Genomic DNA, 25,083 nt, shown 5'->3' with positions numbered 1-25,083 from the left:
GGCCTTCATCTAAACCAAACTGAAGAAAAGCGAGAATTAACGAGATCGGAGTTGAATAAGGGCCCACCTAGTCCTGGGCATACCAAAGTTGGAAGGTCTTGCACACCTTAGCATAAGCTGACACCGTTGACAACTTCTTAGACTTCAGAAGAGTATCAACAACCAGGGAACCAATATTGGGCTGCCACTCAGGCCAGAGTGCTAGAATATGGGTCAGAAGGGTTCAGATCCTGTCTAGCAAGGAAGGTTTGCTGCTTGGTCTTGGCATGTTAGGGAGGTGGTGCACTGAGCACTAGGGGGGAGGGGACATTGACAGTTAGTGGCACAGATTTGTCATAAAGGTGCCTCACCAGCCCTCAAGAATCACAAGAGTGTCTCTCAAATTACACATACAAGAACCCTAGGAGAGAAAGTCAAAAATATAAATCTTAACTCCCATTATTATTCTTGCATTTCACCCAGGACAAGTTTTACCTGCTACTCAAATAATAACTACCGTACATTAACACCTACAATCCAGGCTGACGACTGCCTGAGCCCCAGAAATCATGCAACTATTGCTAGCATAAAATATCTGCAGTCTTGTGTTCCAGGACATCTTATCATTTCTGTATGTTTTATTGATACAAGCTGCTTTGTTTTTATGCTGAAAGTTTTTTTGTCTATCTCATAATTCACAGTTCTGTGTTCATATTTACCAAAGGGAGTATTAGTAAACTTCCTTTTTGAGTCGATCAGGCAGCACACCTTAAGCTCACCCATGTATGGAATGTTAATATTTTCTCTCTGCAGTAAGCTCCTCAAATACTGGTAGTAAGTTTCAAGTTTATTATATTTGATTTTACTTAATATCCAATATTGTGCCAGAAAATATCCTTTCCTCCCATCGCTGTTGCATCAGGGACACAAACTTCATTTTGTTCTTTCACATAGGTTTATCTGTATGTAAATGATACAGCACAATGGCCACATCTTCATCCCACTATCCTTCTGAGACATCAGGCACTTGGCTCTTAAAAGAAACTCAAAGGCGGCCTCTGATGGCTTCGTTACTGTAATGTATCACAAAATCACATCTCTGCTTTTATATTCTAAAATCGATTGGGCTGCTTCTGAAACAAAGCAGCACTGCTTCTGGAGTAAGGAAAAAGCTCAAAATGTGAAAATTTCCCTCCAAAACTCTGACCCAGTGATACATTCAAAAGGTTTAATACCCCTCTTCCCCAGATTATTCCTTCAGACTTGTTTCCTTTCTAATCTATATGGTGTATCAGGGCTGTCACTGTGATAGCGCCCTAGATGGTTGGGGAAGTGGTCAGTTCCCTTTTGAATACAACAATTAGTTGAGGGGAAGTTGGCGGGTTCCCCTCTGGTAACCAGGCTTGCCTGTCCCCCAATGAAGATGCAGTAGTGCAAGGTGGCTGCACCACAGCTTACCTCCACAGTTCCACTGCTGATATGACAACAGCAGTAGTGAGCACTTGTCTTGCACGCACATTCTGGCAGCCCCGACTGTAAGAGTACAGAAGGTCTCTCCCCTCCCGTGTTCCTACCACCTCCTGGGCTCTGCTTCCCTTCATCCCTTACTATAAAGCTTCTCTAATCTGTTCCCCTTTAGCTTTATAGTGTAGTGCTACAGAGGCTCCACTTTTCCCATCAGGGCTCTGAACCTCCCCACTCTCCTCAACCACCTTTCTAGACTCTACTTCCTAGATCCCAGCAAAGTAGTAATAGTGGAGGAAGTCTATGTTCCCAGTTTTGTTCAAAGCCCCTATCGACTCTAACCATTTATTACTACTTCTAAAGCACTATAATATGCAACAAAGCTATGTAGGAACTCATAGGAGACCGTCTCAGCTTGAGGAGCTTACAGGTTAGTCATGACATATAGCAAATGCACCAGGGAGACATGGATAAGATTTAAAACTAGGCTAAAAAAAAAAAAAAACAACAGAGAGGAGTTTTAGACTGTTTTTGAATGTGGCCACAAAAGGAGTGTGATGCACTGAATCAGGAAGCCAGTTGCAGAAATACAGCAAGCAAGGTAGAAAGAATGAAGTCTGATGAAAGAAAGGCACAAATGAGATTAACTTTCTTGACAATGGAGTTCACAAAGAAAGGAGTAGAGACAGTAGTGATAAGGAGTAGGAGTAGTGATAATGAGCTGCAGAGTGAATATATTTGCAGGTACTAGAGGCTTGGATTGTGTGAACAAGTGGTACTCTTAGTGGAATTCTGTGCAGTGCAGAATTTCCCATCTGCGCAGAATTCTTCAATAACTTCCATTGATGACAGGGTCAAGGAAAATTTAAAAACCTACCTTTTTTCCAATGCATACTCTCAGGTTTAATGGTCAGTGCTATTGGCATCTTAGAAAACTGAAGAATGTCCCTAATGTTATTTTCCTTTCCTTTGCTATAATTTTTGTATTTCTCCTCTTGATCCTAAATTTTATGTATTATGCTATTTTATTTTTTATATATTGTATTGTTATTAAATCTTGTTTTAGACTAAGCTGCCCTGAAGTTTCTCCCCAGGGCGGGATAGAAAATTTTAAATAAACTTGGAAACGAGAGGGAACATGGATGCTAGGCCCGTGATTGGAGGGGGGGGGGGGAAGAGAGGAAGGGACGCGGATCCTGGACTGCAAGTAGGGAGAGGAGGGAACACGGATCCTGGATTGCAAATAGGAAGGGGAGAGAAGGAGACATGGATCCTGGACTGCAAGTAGGGAGGGGACATGGATGCTATACCCATAAGTAGAGGAGAAAGGGAGTGAGAAGGAAATCCAGGCCAGAAAGGGGGGGGGGGTGAGAAGGAAAAGAGACTTGTTTCTAGACTATGGGTAGTAAGAAATGGATTCAGGTTGCAAGCGACAGAGGTGGTGGATAGAGTGAGGGGACATGGATGCTGGACCAGCAAGTGGGGGTGGTAGAAAGAGGAAGAGAGACCAAGACCAGAAAGGGGATGGGAAGGGAGGAAGAGATTCTTAACCAATGGAGAGAGGGAGAGCAAGATGCCAGACTATGGGAGCCAAGGAGGGGATTCAGGGTGCAAGTGAGAGGGGTGGGATTTAAAAGGAGACAGAACTGCAGTTAAAGTGAGAAAGGGAACTTGAGAAGGCTGGAACTTAAGAAATGAAAAGACAGGAAGGAATTTCAGGCCTCAGAATAGAATTCTATGCAAAACACTACAAATAAACTTTGCAGAATTTTGAAATATTGTAGGCAGAATTTTCAAACTTTTTGCACAGAATTCCACTAGGAGTAAAGTGGATGGACTTCCAATGTAATGTCTTGAGCAGAGGGGTTACATGATTGTAAAGGCATAACTGAATTTTGAATAGACTGCAGGGAAGATTCTGCAAGTGCAGCAGAGTGCTTCAACGTTATAGTAGCATGTTCAGAAAGGAAGCGATTGATTTTAGCAATGTTATAAAGGGATGGGACTCGATATACTGCTTTTCTGTGTGTTTACAACATTTAGAAATACATGAATTGTAGCATCCATCATTTGGATGCAACAACATGAAACCAAGACAATCTGCATTAAGTGGCAGGGGTAGGGAACTCCGGTCCTCGAGAGCCGTATTCCAGTCGGGTTTTCAGAATTTCCCCCAATGAATATGCATGAGATCTATTTGCATGCACTGCTTTCAATGCATATTCATTGGGGAAATCCTGAAAACCCGACTGGAATACGGCTCTCGAGGACCGGAGTTCCCTACCCCTGGCCTAGTGGCTAAAGTAGAAGTTGGAAAACCAGAGAAGCTGGGTTCAAATCCCACTGCAGTTCCTTGTAACCCTCTATTGTTTTAGGTATAAACTTTACACTGTAGACCAGCAGACGCAGACTCAAACTCAAACCTTTTGCAGGGCCACATTTTGGATTTGTAGGTACATGGAGAGCCACAGAAATTGCTTCTGATAAGTTCAGCTATACACAGCTGAAAGCAGAGCAACGTGCAAAAAGTGAGGTTTAGATAGTTTTTCCACGGAGAATCTACGTTAAAGGTTAAGTAACTACACTTTTTTCCACTTTCTGCATGTTGCACTGCTTTCAGCTGTACGCGACTGTCCTCTCCACTCCACCTCAAAATCGCGTACAGACGCAAGAAAGCGCTTGCGCGAGGTTACAACAGTGAGGCGGGCAATGTTAGAGACATAAGGTAGTATCTTGGGAGTTCTCACTAAGCCTTTCTATTATGCTTATTTCTTAGAGGGACTGTTGAATGTGACCTGTTTAACACTTTCTTTTCAGTGTGATTTACACAATAAAGGACCAAACGATGTATGAAGTGGTGCTTATTTAGACTTTGTCACTACCTGAGCTCAATACCCCTCGTTTACCCCTAAGAGATCATACCGAGGCCCTTCAAGTTTAAGTTCAGTTATTTATTTTCTCATATCGGCTCTCACAAGATTAAACAGTCCCTTCAAGAATTTACTCAGGTTAGCCAATCGTTGATTTATTTACAATTAGGACTTTTTGGCAACTGTTTAGTCCAGAAGGTTAGTTTTTTGTGCTAATTCCAGAGAGCAATGGTAACATACTGTGGGCCTCTAAATAGTACCTGGTGGGCTGCGAGTTTGAGGCCACTGCTGTAGACCCTCTGTTAGTAAGTGGCCTCTGGTGTCAGGGAAATACCTACTTTACCTGAATGTAACTCAGCTTGGACTGCCATTAAAAAAGGTGCAACTTAATTAAAAAATATATATATTAAATAAAGAGTTACAGATTTTTATTCTTTTTTTCCCCTAGAACTTTAACTGCATGCAGGATGTTCTTACTGGATATGAAACTCGCATTCCTTGCATGAAAAATCAGAAAGATCTTTTCCCACCACACAAAGTGGCTGAAAACTCACCTGAGTGTCTGAAACTAGCAGCAGGTCCCTGAAAATCCAGAATGCTGTTGCTCAAGCCAGGTACCCCTTAGGTACTCCATATCCGAAATAGCCTCTTATTGAAGGAAGTAGCCACCATAGCCTCTTACCACTCTTCCAGGTACCATACAACCACAGGGCAGAGCTGGCAGAAATTAAGATATCCGAGGTGCCCCTTGTTCTCCCAGAAACAGAGCAGAGGAAAGAGATGCAAATTCTTCACACCTGTTTGATGGGCAGATGGTGAGCTGAGAAGTAAAGAGGGCTGGTACCGTCCACTCAAAAATATGCTGCTTGTGCAAGATCCTTCTTGTACAATCCAAGAGGGCAGACAGGGTAAAGAGCTCCTCACGAATACAGAAGGAGCTGCACTAGCAACACGACACGCAGGCTCTACCCCTACCTCTCTGCCTTTGTTCTCCGTTAGATGAAGGATTTAAGAGCAAGGCTTTAAAAGTCTATCAAAAGAGTTTAAATGGATTTAAAAATAAAATGATAAAATAAAAAGATAAAAATAGCACCTAAGCCGAAGCCAGCTCCATCAATTCCTTTTGTTGGGCTGTATGTGAAAACAGAGACAATGAGTGTGTAAGGAGCCTGTAGGCTCTGTGGAGTGGGAGAGAAAGGGGAAGGAAGGAGGTGGGGGGTAGGGGGCGGAGGCCACTTTGGATTTCCTTTGTAAAGGCCCTGGGCAGATTCCATTGGCCAAGTGGCTGGGGCTCCTGTCCAATAGGCACCAGCTGCTAACAGAGTTCACATTACAGGCCCGTTCTGAAAGGAGGGGCTGGGGAGCAGCTGCTGCAAGAGGAAAAGCCCAGCTGTCCCTCCCAGCGTGCAAGGAGCACAAATGAAAGCCGCCCTGGGCTCTCAGCACTGCTCAGTTTTCCTGGGAGGTCTTTGGACGGAGCTGCCCTCCCTTAGCCTCTTGCTCCTAGGAAGCAATGCTTCCTCCCCCTCCGTCACCCAGGTTGCAGGAGGAGGGTGGCTTTATACTCTGCCAGCTGGAAAAAAAGGTAATGGGATTAGCAGAAGGAGGGAGTGGGAAGGGGATGTAACTTCCAGAAGGACCAAACCTTGCATGCTACTAGAAAGGAAGACAGTATCTGAGAGCTATATCCGTGCATTAGCATCCCAGTGAAATAAACTGAACTGAAGGTGTGCGCTGGATCTGGGGGCTGCAGGGAAGCAGACAAGATACAGGGGGAGGGACTTGTAGACTGTCTTTTTGTGATTAGACATTCAAAGCGGTTTACATATATACATATACTTATTTTGTACCTGGGGCAATGGAGGATTAAGTGACTTCGCACACGCAGTATCGCTGGGATCAATCATATGACCTCAGGGTACTGAGGCAGCAGCTCTACTACTAGGCCACTCCTCCTATTTCAGTGGATAGAAAATTAGGGATTTTTTTCCATCTTCAGGAATGGGAAAAAGGATTTGGGTAAAGTCACAAACTTACATACTATCCTTTATGAGAAAATAAAAGTTAAACAAGTTACTACGCTAGACCAGTGATTCCCAACCCTGTCCTGGAGGAACACCAGGCCAATCGGGTTTTCAGGCTAGCCCTAATGAATATGCATGAGGGAGATTTGCATATGATGGAAGTGATAGGCATGCAAATTTGCTTCATGCATATTCATTAGGGCTAGCCTGAAAACCCAATTGGCCTGGTGTTCCTCCAGGACAGGGTTGGGAACCACTGCGCTAGACAATGACACAGGGGAAAAAAAAAAATCACTGCCCCGTTCCCGGATCACCGTCCCCGCAGCATCCACCCTTCCCTCTCGCCACCTCACCGCCCTTTAGCGGCCCAAAAATCTCCCTCCCTCTTACCTTCGCGGCGCTTTAGTAAAGAAACTTACTGAAGCCGGCGAAGCCTGCCTGCCAGCAGTCATGTATGTGTGGGCGGAAGCTTCTCCTCTGACGCAACCGGAAGTTACATCAGAGAAGCTTCCACTCACACATGCGTGACTGCAGACCGGCTTTTACTAAAGCGCTGTGAAGGTAAGGGGGAGGGAGGGAGATAGATTTGGCCTTAGGGAGGGAGGAGGCTATGCGCAATTGGTGACCGTGCGCCTTCCCTCCCTTAACTGCGGGGACAAGGCCATTCACCACAGTGAGCACTTTTTCTCCCCCACCATTTCGGCGGGTTACCCGCGGCTAGCTGCGGGTAACTGCCACCGTGTCATTCTCTATATAGTGCTGAAAGGTATACGCAGCGCTGTACGTTTATAGACGGTCCCTGCTCGGAAGAGCTCACAATCTAACTTGGACAAACAGACATGACATATAGGGTTGGGGATGTAGATAATGCCTATTTATTGGACTAACAATGTAGGTGTGAAATTTTCAAGAAGGAAAATAGGGATTGGCATTCAGCTCATATCTTTCAGTTGTAGCTCAAGGTGAGCCAGATTATTTTCCAGTTCCTGGAGGGCTTACAACTTAAGGCAGTGTTCTTCAACCGCCAGTTTGTGGACTGGTGCCGGTCCGCAGAAAGTTCATGCCGGTCCACAGAGCCGACACGTGCATTGTGCCCCAGACAGTGCTCTTCAGCTGCCGGTCCATGGTGCGATCGATGTGGCGTTGTCTTCGGGCCGGCTCCCTCTTCCTCAATGCTGCAGTGCAGAAAGCTGTGGGCAGAGGCTCCTAAGCGCGTCCTGTGCCTGAACTGGAAGCCTTCTCTCTGATGTTGCAACGTCAGAGGGAAGGCTTCCAGATGAGGCGTGGGATGCGCGAGGAGCCGTTGCCCACGGCTTTGTGCACTGCAGCACTGAGGAAGAGGGAGCCGGCCCGAAGATAACACCGGGAGGTAGGCCAGAAGGCAAGGCACAGCATGGAGGGAGGGAGACAACAATGGTAGGGGGAATGATTTTATTTTTTTATTTAGTGATTGATTTGTCTGTTCAGGCAGAAATGCATTTGTTTCTTTTCCTCTGGGGTGGTACTGCATGCAGAGTCTTGAATCTTAGGGTTTGTTTCTATAGATTAGTACTTTTAGTTTTTGGTCCCGTATTTGCATGGGGTTATCTGTGTTCTGGTAGGAATGAATATTGAGAAGCATATAGTGTGCTTTGTGTAGTTTAATTTTGTGGTTAACCATTATGTGTTAATAAGATTATATTGTGTGTGTGTGTGTATATATATGAAAAATGAATGGAAAAAGTGGTGTTACAATTAGAGAATGACACGGTGACAAAATTCATCATCGTTCCCATCCCCGCGGATAATCGCGGGAAATAATTCCATGTCATTTTCTATTGTCCATTTCAACCTCAATCCTTCTATACCAGCATTCTTCAAAGCAAAGCTTGCGGGTCAGTGGTTGTGGCCATTCATACTCTGATTCTTCCCTCTCTCCTTAAAAAATGACATGAAGATGGTTTCCCGCGGTTATCCGCGGGGACGGTGATGAATTTTGTCACCGTGTCATTCTCTAGTTGCAATTGGTACTATTATGGGGGCGGGGTCTGGGGCAGAGATGGGCGGGGTCTGGCCTACGACTTAGCCCAGTGTTCTTCAACTGCCAGTCCGTGGAACGGTGCCGGTCCACAAAATAATTATTTTATTTCCACTGGTCCTGACATTTTAAAGGTGTGCTGTATATTTGCACAGGGTTAGCATAGCTTCAGTATACAATTCTCTGGGTAGTGAACACAGAAAAAGGATTTTGTGTAGAAGCTAACTCTGTGCAAAGCTTTCCATTAGTCACCAGCATCTGCATATTAAAATCTATGGTAATGAAGTTCTTATCTATTCCGCCCAATGTAGAGAAGTGCACAGAAGGCTTAAAAGCAAGAATAATGCCAGAGATTTAATGCCAAGTCTGAGGAGGCGTATAAGGGTTAACTCATTCTGCTACAGTAGCATCTAGGAGAGTTTAATGCCTACTCTTTCTCCTATGAACACATGGGACCCACCAACATTTTTCATGACCTCCATGAAAAGCATGGCCAATAAAAGATAGAACGGAGGAGGTGACAGTTCTGTGCAAAGGGCTGCTATAGCTGTGCACAGGTTCATGCATAAAAAGTTATAATTGGCATACATCTGTGCATGTGCTGGAATGTTATAACTATTGGCATTGCAAGACCTCTATACACAGAGCAGCATTCCAGCAATTTGCAAATGTGTGCCGATACGTTTTGTCAGACTTGCACTGCATAAGCTGCCCTTCAGGGAAAGTATAAGGGACACTGGCATCCTGAGCCAACGTTTGCATCGGTACCCTTCTCCAGCCACAATCTTCCTCCGTTACCCTCCCCCCCTTGCCTGTGTTCAGGTCAAGTCCCCCTTCCTGCTGGGGTGACTTGCATATACCTCAAAAAGCACAGTTACTCACAGTAACAGGTGTTATCTGGGGACAGCAGGCAAATATTCTCACATGTGGGTGACGTCATCCACACAGCCCGGTATAGACAGTATGAAAAGTGAACTGTCACTAAGTTTCAAGAAACTTTGTGACTGCCTGCATGGCGCATGCACGAGTGCTTTCCCGCCAGATGTAGGCTCACAGTACCTCAGTTTGGTAAGCAAGCAAAGAAGCCAACCTGGAGAAGGATGTGAGAATATCTGTCTGCTGTCCCCGGATAACACCTGTTATGGTAAGTAACAGTACTTTATCCTAGGACAAGCAGGCAGCATATTCTCACATATGGGACTCCCTAGCTTATTGAAATGGGATGGAGGAAGAGTTGGCCATTAGGAAGAAAATAAATTCTGTAATACTGCTTGGCTGAAATGACCATCAAGTCTGGAATAGGATTCTAGACAGTAGCGAGATGTGAATGTATGAACCGAGGACCAAGTAGCGGCACGACCAGGAAGGAAGCGCAAAGGTCGTGCTCCTGCGTTGTGCGTCGCTCTTCTAAGACAAAGGCAGCCTTCCAAGAGACCGTGCTGGGGAGGGGGGGGGGGGAGGGCACGCAGGTATTCGGCCCATAAAACACACACCCTTTTTGGGGTGGAAAAAGTGTGTTTTATGGTCCGAAAAATACGGAAATTTGATTCATTTAAATTTCAAAATGTTAATAAAAGCAGCTACTGGTGGCAGCAAAGGCTGTGCTGGGGGAATCTTGCAGCTGTGTGGTGGAGAGGCAGGTGTAGGGAGGTGCTAAGCTGGATAAACTTGGTTTGCATATACATGGGGTTCCGGTGTCTATCACTGACCCAAAAAACCTCTCATATACATCACTTATTGAATTATATGTATTATTTATGTGTTTTTCCTCAAAACCTTCTTCAAATTTATTAATTTCAAGAGAAAGACAGCAGAGTAGGACTTATCTTAATCTGTGCCTGCCGGCGTCCAAATTTCAGAGGACAGAATGACTGTTCAATTAATCCCTGTCATTCTGTCCTCTGAGATTTGGATGCCGGCAGACGCAGATAAATTCCACTCTGCTGTCTTGCACTTGAAATTAATAAATTTGAATAAGGTTTTGAAGAAAAACACATAAATAATACATATAATTCAACAAGTGATGTATATGAGAGGTTTTTTGGGTCAGTGATAGACACCGGAACCCCATGTATATGCAAACCAAGTTTATCCCTTGTGGACCTTTTTTCCTCTCTTAAAATAAACACAAGTCTTTGACTATGTATGAGATGTATTGTCTGTTGGTTATGAGTCATAATTAGGTCTCTTCATCCTATCATATCAAGTTATAGTGCTAAGCTGGATCACATATTGCTTAGGGGGGTGCAGAGTTTTCAGACACTGGGCAGGGGCTTTGATCTTAATATGGAAAGTGGTACTAGCTAGACTGGTAAGTATTGTCTGCTCCAAGTACAGATTATTAGAGGCTTCCAAGTGGCAATTTAAACTCAGAACAACTAGTGAGCAGAAAGGCTGCAAAGCATGGGTGAAGGAGGCAACTGCTTGATCAGAGGATGCTGTGTATGTGTGTATGTGTGTGCGTGTGTAAGAGAGAGAGAGAGAGGCCAGGCCAGAGGTGCAAGAGAAGGGGAGAGATGCTTTCAGCCTCCTGCCATTTTCGCCTGAGTTACTGATCCCACCATACCTTTCTTGGCAATTCAAGGCAAGTTACATTCAGATGCAATGGGTATTTTCCTATGCACAGAGGGCTCATAATCTGTTTGTACCTGAGGCAGGGCAGAGTTAGGTGGCTCACCCAAGATCAATAGACTCGCACAAAAAGGGATTTGAACCCTGGCTCCCCTGGTTCTCAGGCACTGCTCTAACCAAAGCCTACTCCTCCACTCCATGGGTATATTTATCATTGTATATTAACTTTAGAATATAAAGGTGGACAGCTCTGGAAAAGAATTGGTAAATGAGTGGATCAGAATATGTGCTATGTCTTCGTTGCCTCAGATACATTAGATAGAGTTTGAGCCCACCGGGACAGATAGGGGAAAATGCTTGAGTACCTGAATGTAAACCGCCTAGGGCCAGGCTAGAAGTGGTCTATAAATAAAGAAATATATAGAATAGTGGATTATATTAAATTGCACATCACTTTACAATTGATTTGTATTACCAGTGTTCCTTTAACCACACAAATATTTATTGGGATTTATTAACTGTCTCTATGAAAATATAGTTAACAATGCATATTTATCCAAGGTGCCATTCTGAATAGAACAGCTTTAAAGTCCTAGACAACACAAACTTTAACATTTCGTGTCTCCAAATGGGTTTTTTGTGTACTATGACAGTAATGAACTTCACTTCTAAGCCAAGGTATGTGGAGTATGATCTCAGACTCTCAACTGTACTGCCCAAAATGTGGTATACCACTTGCATTGTGCCAAAGAGTTTCCTTTTGGATTTCAGAAGAAGTAACATCTGGAAAGGCTAAAGGTGAGCCATGGCAGCCACAATGGGAAGGGAGGAGAGCTCCTGGGCTCATCTTACAACTCTTTTTTGTTTTTAAAGCCTCGGAAGGCATTTCAGGGTAAGCTGTGGGGGGCGGGGGAGGAAGGAAAAGGGGAGAGCTCCTCTTGTATAGCTCTACTAAGGTCTAGAAAGGTTGGGAAGGCAGAAGATAAACTGGGGCAAGCAGGCTCCTCTCATAAAGTATTTCTTGGCCTGAGGAAGGAGTCAGCTGCAGCTCCTTCTACAAAGATTTTTGCTGTTGTTGGCCAGGCAACAGGGTTCTTCTGGAGACGCTGCTTTGAGGCACAAGAAGTTAGCACAGCTTGCAGTAGCAGTGTCCACATCAAAACTCAGGAGGTATACCTGTGAAGAAGGGGGTGGGGAAGAGAGAATCGTGAAGGAAGGCACAGGCTCATGAGGCACTTCAAAATTTTTCAAGGCACACCGGCTGAGAAATGCAGAGCTAGGGAACAGCTGCAGAAAGAGGAAGACTTCAGAGAAGAATTCAAAACATGAATGTGTTAGGGTCACAGGCCACAAAGAAAGAACTGTATAGTGCAAACCAATGCTGCTGCGGTGACAGTCAAGCTCTGGCAAGATAACCAGGAAAGACCAAGGAACAAGATGGTCACTGAGATGAAGTAATAAGTAGCAATTCAACCAGGTGGAACACGCTGACACCTACTGGAATATCAGAGGATCCCATGAGCGAGGTTCTCTTAGAGGTCTGCCATTTGCAGGTTGGCAACAAAAGCTCATCACCTTAGCATAAGTTAGTTAAGTTATCCCAAAGTTTGCAACTAATGTGCATTAACTTGCACTATTTACTGTAGACCCCATTAGGGGGAGAATTCTATAAAAATGGTGCCCAAATTTGGGTGTCAAACAAATAATGTGCTTAGCACCATTCTATAAACAGTGCTCAGAGTTGGGCAACCAATCCAAGCTGGTGTAAATCCTGGCACAATTTAGGTGCGGATCTCCCAAATTCCATACTACTGCATGCATCTCTTGTGAACGCTCCTGACCTGTTCATGCCTCTCCAAAGGCAGGAGAGCACAAAAAACACAAGACAAGCACACTCGACATCCTCTGTAGCATCGGGTCCTATAGCAATTGTCCTATTTGCAACTCCTTAACACTAGCCCTGTCTCAGATACCTGAAGATTTCCAGTGAATATGATAAAGCAGTGGTCTCAAACTCGCGGCCCGCCAGGTCCTATTTTGAGCCCCTCAGTATTTTTATCATCATCACAAAAGTAAAATTAAACCGTTTCTTTATCACATGTCTCTTTAGCTATAAATTACACTATTATTATTAAGACTTAGCCAAAAGGAAAGACAAACTATAAAGAGTTTTACCTCATGCAAAATTGTCATTTCTTTAATAAGACATTAACTATTTTTTTTCTGAGGCCCTCCAAGTAGCTACAAATCCAAAATGTGGCCCTGCAAAAGGTTTGAGTTTGAGACCACTATAATAAAGCAACTTGGAAAAGAGCCTCACATATGACTGGGATGGGTAAGTACATTAGTAACTGTGCAAGGCAATCAATGCTCTCTCTAAAGATTTGTCCGGCAAATTTTTTCTCATGTGTGTGTGAGCAACAAGCTCTAACATTGATCCAGAACAACAGCCATGGCACTGAACTTCTGAAAAGGGAATTACGAAGGGATGAGAATCATGGTGGGGAAGATTAAGAAGAGGATAAGCACTGTAAAAACACAAGTGCAAGCATGGTCCCTTTTTAAGGACATGGTCGCTGAGGCACAAAATCTATATATACACCGCATATCAACAAGGGATCCAAGAGGAAAAAGAACAAGGAACTGGTGTAGCTCACTGTAGCGGTGAAGGAAGCGATCAGAGACAAGAAGACTTTGTTTAAGGAATGGAAAAGGTCAAAAACGGACGAAAACTGTAAAAAACACAAACATCAAAGCAGGTGCCTTAAGGCGGTAAGAGGGGCCAAAAGAGACTATGAGGAAAAAAATAGCCAAGGAGACAAAAAACTTCAAGTCGTTCTTTTGACATATTAAGGGGAAACGACCGGTGAAGGAAGCGATGGGGCTGTTGGATGACCATGGAATAAAGGGAGTACTAAAGGAGGACAAAGCCATCGCCAACAAACTGAACACATTTTTTTGCATCAGTATTTACCAAAGAGGAAATGAAGACGGGAAACTAACAGGGTTGACGATTAGTCTAGAAGAGGTATGCAGACAGATTGATAGGCTTAAAAATGATAAATCCCCGGGACCTGATGGCATCCATCCAAGGGTAATCAGGAAGGATTCCGGAAGACTAGAAAGTGGCAAATGTTATGCCGATCTTCAAGAAAGGTTTGAGGGGAGATCCAGGAAACTACAGACTGGTGAGTCTGACCTTGGTACCGGGAAAGATGGTAGAGGCGCTGATAAAGGACTGCACCATTGATCACCTTGACGGACACAATCTGTTGAGGACCAGCCAGCACGGCTTCAGTAAACGAAGATCTTGCTTGACGAACTTACTGCACCTTCTTTGAGGGAGTAAACAGGCAGATAGACAAGGGTGACCCGGTCGACATCGTATATCTAGATTGTCAGAAGGAGATCGACAAGGTCCCGCATGAACGTCTACTTTGAAAAATTGTGAGCCATGGCATTGAGGGTGATATACTCACGTGGATTAAAAACTGGTTGGCGGATAGGAAACAGAGAGTGTGTGTGTGTGTGTGTGGGGGGGGGGTAAATGGACAATACTCGGATTGGAAAAGTGTCACGAGTGGAGTGCCTCAGGGTCCAGTGCTCAGGCCCGTGCTCTTCAACTTATTTATAAACGACCTGGAAATTGGTACGACGAGGAAGGTGATTAAATTTGCGGACAATACAAAGTTATCCAGAGTAGTGAGGACACAGAAAGATTGCGAAGATCTACAACGAGACAAATACACTCAAGGAATGGGTTGCGAAATGGCAAATGAGGTTCAACATGAATAAGTGCAAGATGATTTATGTTGGTAACAAAAATCATATGCATGAATACAGGATATCCGGTGCTGTACTCGGAGAGAGCCCCCAGGAAAGAGACTTGGGAGTGCTTGTAGACAAGTCAATGAAGCAGTCCGTTCAATGTGCGGCAGCGGCTAAAAGGGCAAACAGATTGCTAGGAATGATTAAGAAGGGGATCACAAGTAGATCTGAGAAGGTTATCATGCTGCTGTACCAGGCCATGGTGCGCCCCAAACTGGAAAACTGCATCCAACATTGGTCGCTGTTCGTGAAAAAGGACATAGTACTACTCGAAAGGGTCCAAAGAGCAACAAAAATGGTTAAGGGATTGGAGGAGTTGCCGTACAATGAGAGGCTAGAAAAACTGGGCCTCTTCTCCCTTGAAAAGAGGGGACATAATCAAAACATTCAAGATATTGAAGGGAATTGACGTAGTAGAGAAAGAGAGATTGTTCACCCTCTCCAAAGTGAAGAGAACGAGAAGGCACTCTCTAAAATTAAAAGGGGATAGATTCCATACAAAGTTCTTCTTCACCCAGAGAGTGGTAGAAATCTGGAACGCTCTTCCAGAGGCTGTTATAGGGGAAAACACCCTCCAGGGATTCAAGAAAAGGTTAGAACGTACGCAGGTAAGGCCATACTCAAATAGGGCACTGGTCTTTGACCTAAGGGCCACTGTGTGAGCGGACTTGCTGGGCATGATGGACCAGCGGCAATTCTTATGTTCTTATGTTTAATTACCTGCATGTTTATGTAATTGATTCTTACTTGCAATGTATCTGATGATGTGTTAATGATGTGCTTGTAAAATTATGATTAAAAAAAAAAAATAAATAAATAATATATATATATATATATATATATTATTTTTTTTTTTAATCATAATTTATAAATATATATATATATATATATATATATATATATATATATAGATAGGTTAAAATAAACTTTTCCCTCCATTCTGGGGCTCTACAGTTTTCTGAGATATTTATTAAACAGGAATATATATATTTTTTGTATTTCACATAAGCACAAGATGAAGTCAAAAGAAAGACATTTGTCACACAAATATAACAACATACAAAGAGATACTGGTTTAAACGCAATCTCCTAACCTCAGCGCATTAATTTTAGATTCAAAATTTACCCACTGTTCTTTTCATGAATTATTTACAAAGCATTTCGAGTTTTATTTGCCAGAGTTACTCTCAGTCCTTTCAGTCTTTCTTCCCCATGCCATTACTCTGAATCTCCAAACTCTCTCTCCACTTCAGGTAGAAGTGTCTGAGCATGAAACATGCTCCCAACAAATACCTTGTCCTAGTCACCCCTTCAATTATCCCTCTAGACCAGGGGTAGGCAATTCTGGTCCTCGAGAGCCACAGGCAGGTCAGGTTTTCAGGATATCCACAATGAACATGCATGAGATGGATTTGCATGCACTGCCTCCTTGAGATGCAAATCTATCTCATTAATATTTTTTGTGGATATCCTGAAAATCTGACCTGCCTGTGGCTCTCGAGGACCGGAATTGCCTACCACTGGTCTAGACCAGTGTATCTCAAAACTGTGTGCCAAGGCAGGTACACTGGGGAGGTATGCCGCGGTACACTGGGGAGGCGAGGCGCTGCTGCCAGCTGACTGCCTACAGGATGTGCCTCTCATGGCGAGAGGCATGTCCTGCAGGCAATCAGTGGGTGCCGGCACCTATTCTTCTCTCTGGCCCTCTTCCCTTCTGTCACCACCCCCCCACTGGCATATTAGGACCTACCTGGAGGGCCTTTAAACACATGCGGACATCGACATGATGATAATAAGCATGCGCGTAATGTCATCAGGGCGATATCCGCGCACTCGCAGGTGCCTCAAGCCACGGCCACTACCTTTAGTGTGCTGCAGCTCGAGAAAGTTTGGTGGACACTGCTCTAGACTAGTTGTCTCAAACTCAAACCCTTTGCAGGGCCACATTTTGGATTTGTCGGTACTTGCAGGGCCTCAGAAAAAAATAGTTAATGTCTTATTAAAGAAATGATGGTTTTGCATGAGGTAAAACTCTATAGTTTATAAATCTTTCCTTTTGGCCAAGTCTTAACAATAATATTGTAATTTATAGCTAAAGAGACATATGTCAAAAAACTGTTTTTACTTTTGTGATTATGATAAACATACCGAGGGCCTCAAAATAGGACCTGGCGGGCCGTGAGTTTGAGACCACTGCTCTAGACCTTGAACAGAACACCAGACACAGAGAGTAAAGCCTCTTTGTAGAAATGTGCTCCATCTGTGGCCTGGAAGGAACCAACACATATCCCCTCCTGTGTTAAAGAGGGATAACTCCAGTATTTAGGCTAACGCGAGCGGGAAGGCAAAAAGAGGATTTCAATCGGAGTTGAAAAACGCACGTCTTCTTCGCTCCGCGGAAACGAAGAAACTGGGGACCACGCTCTCCTCCGTCGAGCGGGAAGGCACTCGCGCACGCGCGGTGCGGCCAACTAGAACTTTCTAGTAAAAAGGTCCGTACCGTGGGCTCCGTCGGTGACGTCACCCATGCGTAAAGAATATGCTGCCTGCTTGTCCTGGGATAATGCACTACTAAGAGGCTGCTCTGTGTACACTGAATAAATATCCCGCTGGTCTTGTTCATTGGTCTCTTTCACTTGTGTACAAGCAGGGAGCAGCCAGAACATGAAGTCTGGTCACAGGAAAGGACACACCTAGGGACTTTTTCTTAACTATTTAACTAACCTTGACAGTGAGTGTATGTTAGAGTCATTTTAATATGAATTACTGCTTCTCCTAGCAAGCAGGAAACCAAATCTATTTAGTATTCTCTGCTGGATTACAGGACCAGCTGTTTGGTGAGGACCTCCTCTCTCACCATCTGCCTCGGGTCTGTTTCCAGCCTGTCTCCTGCCAACACTCTTCTGTGAAAAAAAACCACACCTCCATGCCTCTGTCACTTATGGTTTGTGTTCCATTATCTATTATTTTCTATGGTAAATCTAAGTATTTAGTTTTTTTCATATTTCACCATTTAGAAAGCATAAATGCACATAAGTCGAGTCTCTTTCATTTGAAAAGAAGCTCTGAGAGGACATAGAATGAAATTAAGAGGTGATAGGCTCAGCAGTAATCTAAGAAAATAATTTTTTTTTTTTTTTTAACAGAAAGGGTTGTAGATGCATGGAACAGTCTCCCGGAAAAGGTGGTGGAGACAGAAAGCGTGGGATAGGCACATCTTACTGGGTCAGAACAATGGTCCATCTAGCCCAGTAGCCCATCCTCACAGTGGCCAAAACCCAGAGTAGCAACATTCTATGCTACTGTTCCAGGGCAAGTAGTGGCTTCTCCCATGTCTTTCTCAATAACAGACTATGGACTTTTCCTCCAGGAACTTGTCCAAACCTTTCTTAAAACCAGCTACGCTATCCGCTCTTACCACAACCTCTGGCAACACATTCCAGAGTTTAACTATTCTCTGAGTGAAAAAATATTTCCTCCTATTGGTTTTATTTTTTTTAAATTATTTGTAGCTTACAATCAAGTATAATATAACTTGAAACAGATTCATAATTGAAATTAAAAGTACAAGAAAAAATGAAGAAATAACAGTTCAATTATTTAGTCTGCAATTTTTGAGAGAAATCAACAAGAAATAAAATACAAGAAAACCTAAGTATTTAAACGAGAAACAGCAAGTCAGCATTAGAGAATGACACGGTGGTTGTTACCCGTGGCTAGCCGCGGGTAACCCACTGAAATGGTGAAGGGGAAAAAAGTGCTCATTGTGGGCATGGGGACAAGGCCCTCCACCGCCCTGTAAATGGCCTTGTCCCCGCAGTTAAGGGAGGGAACATACGCGGCCACTGATCGCACACAGCCCCCTCCCTCCTTACTACCTACCGAATCTATCTCCCTCCCTCCCCCTTACCTTCGCGGCGCATTGGTAAAGTAACTCACTGAAGCCGGCCGAGCCTGCCTGCAGTCGCGTGTATGTGGGCGGAAGCTTCTCCTCTAACGCAACTTCCGGTTCCGGTTTACATATCTTGGTTACGGGTACCAGCCTCTCTTGATTCTATAAATTCTAACAGCTGTTTAGGCTCAAAAAAAAAAAAAACCAGGTAATTTTTAGTCTGGTAAGTAATAAAGCATTTTACAGGAAACTTCGACAAAAAAATTCCTCCCAGGCCAAGAACTCCTTTCTCCACCTTTGGGATCTCTCAGACATACAAACATTAGATCCCAAAAACTGATCATTTATATGTCGGAAATACAATCGCAATATATATTCCCTATTGCTTTCCAAAGCTAAAGTTATCAACAGGGTTTTTCTCTCTGTTATAACCTCAATTTCTTTATCTGAAGGTAATTAGCCCTTACAATAGGAGGCAAATTTTCTGTTGGTATAGCAAGAATTTCTTTAAAATATTTTCATACCATTTCCACTGGTGAGATCAAAGGACATTTAGGAAAAGTTTTTAAAAAAAAGTCTCAGGTTATTTTTTCTTAGTTGATTTTCAAAACTTTCCATCTTCCTTGCCACAAAAGATCTTTCCTTCACCAGTTCAGATTCTAGTGCTTTCATTTCACAAACTTTTTTCTTCCTGTTTCTCCAACCTTTCATTTACCTTAGTTAAAGCCAAACCCTGTTGCTCAACTTTAGAAAAGATAGTCCCATAATCAGTACTCAAAGTTGAAAATGATAATTTGAGGTTAGCGTCCATAACCGATATGACTTGCCATAAAGCTTCTAAGTCAATCTTTGCTGGCTTCTCTAAAACCCCAAATTGGATGGTAGTCCCACCTGAAGCACCTTTCACCTCTGCCCCGGTGTAGGGTGGATGTAATAGTTCTCCTATCGCTCCTTCTCTAGTGGGAGTTAGAGCAGGGGACCCTCCATTGCCGAGGTTCGGCATTTCCACTCTGGGCTCTGCTACCTCAGTCTCTTCTTCCATTGGCTTGCTTCTGGGTTGCTGCTGATCCGGGCTAAGCGACGTTCGGTCAGAGTGCATGCTGGGTTCACTCGCAGACATCGGGCTCTCCCCCGAAGCAGGAAACGCTGGCTCGCCCGAGCAAGAAAAAGCTCTTGACAGAATCGTCTGTCTGAGTCGCTGGGAGAAGGCCACTGCTACCGGAGGGATAGAGCATGGGGCTCCCTTCCTCTTTCCAATAACTGCACACGGGAAAGGCTGTTACACATGGAGTTTCCCTCTCAGGCATGTGCATCCGACGCCATCTTGAAATCTCTCCTCCTATTGGTTTTATAAGTATTTCCCTGTACTTCATTGAGTGCCCCCTAGTCTTTGTAATTTTTGATGGAGTGAATGCTTTTTGTTTAGTGCATGGTCTGCAATTGACACATAGAGGACGCCACTGCTTGCACTGGATCGATAGCATGGAATGTTGCTACTCTTTGGAGATTCTGCCAAGTAGTTGTGACCTGGACTGGTCACTGCTTGAAAGGGGACACTAAAGGCTAGATGGACTATTGACCTGAGCCAGTATGGCTATTCTTATGCTATTGAGATAGATATGGGTGAAGCCACTGCTTGGCCTGAATGTTGCTACTATTTGGATTTCTGCCAGGTACTTGAGACCTGGATTGATCTCTTTTGAAAATAGGAAACTGGGCTAGGTGAATCATTGATCTGACCCAGTATATGACTGTTCTTATGGTCTTATAGCCTGAGAACCTGAAGAACTAGGTTTAATTCCCGCTAGAAACATAGAAAGATGACGGCAGAAAAGGGCTATAGCCCATCAAGTCTGCCCACTCTACTGACCCACCCCATTAAGTCTGAGTGCTAATGTCCTAGTTCCTTATCTTGACCCTCTAAAGGATCCCATGTGAATGTCCCATTTATTCTTAAAGTCAAGCACGCTGGTGGCCTTGATCACCTGCACTGGAAGCTTGTTCCAGTGATCTACTACTCTTTCTGCAACTTGTGACTCTGGGCAAGTCATTTAACCTGTAAACCACTTAGGCTGTAATCACAGAAAAGCAGCATATTAAGTCCCAACCTCTTTCCCGTTCCTAAATATTCAGTGCCTTTTTTTTTTTTTGTCATTGCTGGCTTTATGCCCAGATATTTAATGCCAGATCATGTCTAGGTACCAGTACTGACCATCTAGGTATGTGTAGATGGATAACACTTAACTGATTAAGTACTGGTTCAGCTTGAACCACTTATGCTGGCCAAAAATAGGACTGCTATATCAGCGGATAGCCCCTGCCCAAATTCACCCTTAGTGCACTGGGGTACGTAGGTTAGACAAGAACTGAGTATTACATAGGAATGCAGTCTACGTGCACCAAGCACATTATTTCTTTTTCTTCTGTGTTTTTCATTATATAATGGAGTTCTTTTCCTTTTCTGTGTGTACTCTGCCTCAATGGACTTATTTCCTTCTAGGCAATTAATCAAATTGAAATAAAATTTGAAACTATCAGCCTATTTATACAAAACTCTATCAAGAATGGTTTTCCAAGTCTGTCCTGAAGACCCCACCCTCAATCTGGTTCTCAAGTATCCACAATAAATACAAAAGATATCTCCAGTATTTCCTGACCTCGTGACCTTTTGAGATCCATGCCACCCATACTATTATGATTCCAGCAGCACTAAATTAACCATCTCCCACTATCACTTCATCTGTACCCCTTATTCTTATGCCTGCTTTTTCCTCCATTTCCTCACTTATATTTAAGTAAAACACTGCCATCTCAGACCCTTGGAAATTTGAATGGGTTACTTAACCCGCTATTTATACGACGTCACTGGCTACCAGTTAGTTTTCATATTAAATTGCGTATCCTTATTCATCTGCCACTTCAGTCTGACTAGCCTCAGTCTCTTTCCAATTGTCTAACCCCATATGTTCCATCCTGCTGTCTTTGATCATTGCTGGCTAGACTGCTCACGATCCCCTCACCCCTCTGAATACATTTTGAGATTACTTGCTGGGCAGCTGTTGCTGTCTTGACTTCCTCAATATGGAACTCCTGACATTTCATTTACAGAAGAACACTTCATAATAAACATTTTAAAGGGACTTAAAACTTGGGGGGGTTTTCCCCCCAGCTGGCTTTTGGGAATTCGGACTGAGGGAAATCGATGCGTGGGGTATATGAGTTGACCAATCACTTCTTTCCTGTCTTCCTTATAAATCTCATTGCTTTATAAATACTAACACACTACTTTGATGTCCAATGGCGTGAAGATGGTCTGACAAATATATATTAAACATCTGCATCTTTTATTTGTAAAGTACTTTCCACCTGCAGGATACATTGCAGGCTATTTGCTAATTACCTACAGTCTTTTGAACCCATAGATGGAACAGTAGTGTAAACATTTGAAATATGAAATCTGTGAGATGTTGGATGACGCACAATAAATTAGGCTGAAACCTAGAAAAGACTGAACATGGTTCTGACTCTGTCTTCTAGTCACATCCCTTTAGACCAGGGGTCTCAAAGTCCCTCCATGAAGGCTGCAATACAGACGGGGTTTCAGGATTTCCCCAATGAATATGCATGAGATCTATGTGCATGCACTGCTTTCAATGCATATTCATTGGGGAAATCCTGAAAACCCGACTGGATTGTGGCCCTCAAGGAGGGACTTTGAGACCCCTGGTCTAAAGGGATGTGACTAGAAGACAGAGTCAGAACCATGTTCAGTCTTTTCTAGGTTTATTGTGCGTCATCCAACATCTCACAGATTTCATATTTCAAATGTTTACACTACTATGGGTTCAAAAGACTTTGAGACCCCTGCTTTAGACTGAGCAATGGCCAGAGTGAAAAATCATGATCCACTTGTATTCGTTCTACTCCACTCAGGATTTTGTAGACTTCCCCTTAGCCGTCTTTTTTCCAAGCTGAAGAGCCCTAACCTTTTTAGTCTTTCTTCATATGAAAGGAGTTCCATCCCCTTTATTATCTTAGTTGCTCTTTTTGAACCTTTTCACGTGCCGCTATATCTTTCTTGAGATAAGGAAACCAGAATGAATGCAATAATCCAGACGAGGTTGCACCATGGAGCGATACAGAGGCATTATAACATTCTTAGTCTTGTTACCATCCCTTTTCTAATAATTCCTAGCATCTTGCTTGTTTTCCTGGCTGTCGCCACACATTGGGCAGAAGATTTCATTGTATTGCCTACAGTGACACCCAGATCTTTTTCTCAGGCGCTAACCCCCAAGGTGGACCCTGACATCTGGTAACTGTGATTTGGGTTATTATTCCCAATGTGTATCACTTTGCATTTGTCCACATTAGTGAATGACACAGGGAAAAAAATTTGTCCCTGTCTCCGCCCTGTCCCTGTGAGCTCGGTCCCCATCTCCGCCCCTGCAAACCATCTGATCCCATCCACACAAGCCTCAAATATTTATGATTTTATATTGAACTTATTTTATTAAAGTATAAAAAGAGACAATATTCTGTAAAATTGTCATTTTATAAACAAAGATAATACAGAGCAAGACAAAAAAAGAACAAAATGGTAATTCCAACTCCACAGTCCTGTTTCCTGGTGTCAGGTCAAAAGCGCGCCGGGACAAAGGCGCGCCCAGACAATTGAGCGCACCGCCGCGCCGCTCTAAATTACTGTTTTTAGTGCTCTGACGGGGGGCATGGGGGGGAACCCCCCCACTTTACTTAATAGACATCGCGCTGCATTGTGGGGGGTTGTAACCCCCCACATTTTACTGAAAACTTCACTTTTTCCCAGTTTTTAGGGAAAAGTTCAGTTTACAGTAAAATGTGGAGGGTTACAACCCCCCATAACGCCGGCGCGATGTCTATTAAGTAAACTGGAGGGGTTCCCCAACAAAACCCCCCATCGGAGCCCCTAAAAACTATAATTTAGAGCGGCGCGGCGGCACGTGCTGCGCTCAATTGTCGGCGCGCGCTTTTGTCTTTCGCGCCGTTGTCTATGAACCCTTGGTCAAGAACCTCTGGTTTAAACTGTAGAACTCTAGTCTCTGACTGAGATCAATGACCATTTCAACAGCATCATTTCCATGTAGCCTGCCTGAATCATGTTTGTAGAGACCCAACTGATCAACATTGAGTCTAATGGTGCAAACAAACAAAGAACAAATCTTACCCTGCAGCAGAGGCCTGGAAGGCTGGGAGACCTCTAGTTCTGAGGCTGCTGTAGATGACTGTGTTAAGGTGCTCTGAAGCTGGGAAAGGGGGCTGTCAGAAGCCTTCTTGTCAGTAGGCTGCAAATCTTTCTGAGGGACATCCTGGGGCGGAGCATGGGCCTAAAACAGAAAAAAAAAATTCAGCAGGGAGCCATCAATGTGAGCTTAAGCCATAATCACTGATCAGTAAAAAGGAGCTTGATGCAAGACCATCCAATGCATTACAATATCATTAGCCAGGTATCTAGATCAATCTAAATCTTTTGTTTTATATACCACATCATCTATGCAAAAGAGAGCTCGATGTGGTTCACATTAAGAATTTGCACAATATAATAACTATATTAATTAAAAAATAATAATCTGAAATAGCAGCAAACAAGAGTCTTTAATCTTTTTAGAAAGACTGGATAGGTAGTGCATCACCACAGACTGATGGATAATTCATTCCATAAAGTAGTAAATAGAAAAAAGCAAGAATGGAAGACTTGATTTTTTGACTGAACATCTTTAAACGATGGAAAAGAAAGCTTATAAGCAGTAGATCTACAGCGACTTTGTCGTGGCAGACCTAAAGGTAATTGACCAAACAGCACAACAGTTCAAGTTAAATTTTCTGTGAGAGTATAGCCCAAACTTCAGATTGGAAGGGTGTATATTCTCTTACCCCACCTAACTCTCAGAAGTACCACCTAGCACTCAAACAAATTCATTGTGTCAGGCTTTATGTACTACTTTGCTATTAAATTTATAAATACTTTTTCCACCTTAGTGTATAGTTTAAATACTTAGCTTAAAACTTGTGGTCATGCCTTCAGGGATTTATACCGCCTAAAGGTAATGGCACAAACTGAGTCACCTAATCGTCCATCAAATATTTTAAAAACTAGACAGGCACATTTGAACTTGACTCTTAACTGAATAAAAGTCAATGTAGTGATCTCAAGAAGGGCGTGACATGTTCGAATTTATTTTTGTTAAAAATCAGCCAAGCTGAAGTATTCTGTATCAGTTGTAGTCATTTTAAATTACCTTTACTAATACTACAGTAAAGGAAGATTAGGTTTCTACCTAGGATAATCTTCTGTTAGTCCTTGGAGGATTCCCTTCGCTGGGTGTTCAATCCCAACCTGCAGTCCGGGTGTTGCAGAATCCACATCTTTTCAGAACACATGCTTTACTCCCCCCTAGT

The 25,083-nt window shown here is 43.4% G+C and overlaps 1 protein-coding gene across 6 annotated transcripts in view; it reads right to left on the bottom strand.

Annotated features, from left to right (window-relative positions):
• Nucleotides 1-25,083, bottom strand: part of PHC2 (polyhomeotic homolog 2) — a 150,880-nt gene that overhangs the window by 18,018 nt on the left and 107,779 nt on the right. For 5 of the 6 annotated variants that reach the window (XM_033922373.1, XM_033922376.1, XM_033922377.1 and 2 more), the window contains one exon: nt 23,852-24,011. In XM_033922373.1, coding sequence (XP_033778264.1) covers nt 23,852-24,011 — 160 coding nt within the window. Of the gene's footprint in view, nt 1-4,867; nt 5,131-23,851; nt 24,012-25,083 lie in introns of those variants that run through there. The other variant, XM_033922378.1, reaches the window with a different exon arrangement.

The sequence above is a fragment of the Geotrypetes seraphini genome, chromosome 15 (assembly GCF_902459505.1).
Source record: "Geotrypetes seraphini chromosome 15, aGeoSer1.1, whole genome shotgun sequence".
Taxonomy (NCBI): domain Eukaryota; kingdom Metazoa; phylum Chordata; class Amphibia; order Gymnophiona; family Dermophiidae; genus Geotrypetes; species Geotrypetes seraphini.
This window is presented reverse-complemented; position numbering and strand designations above follow the sequence as displayed.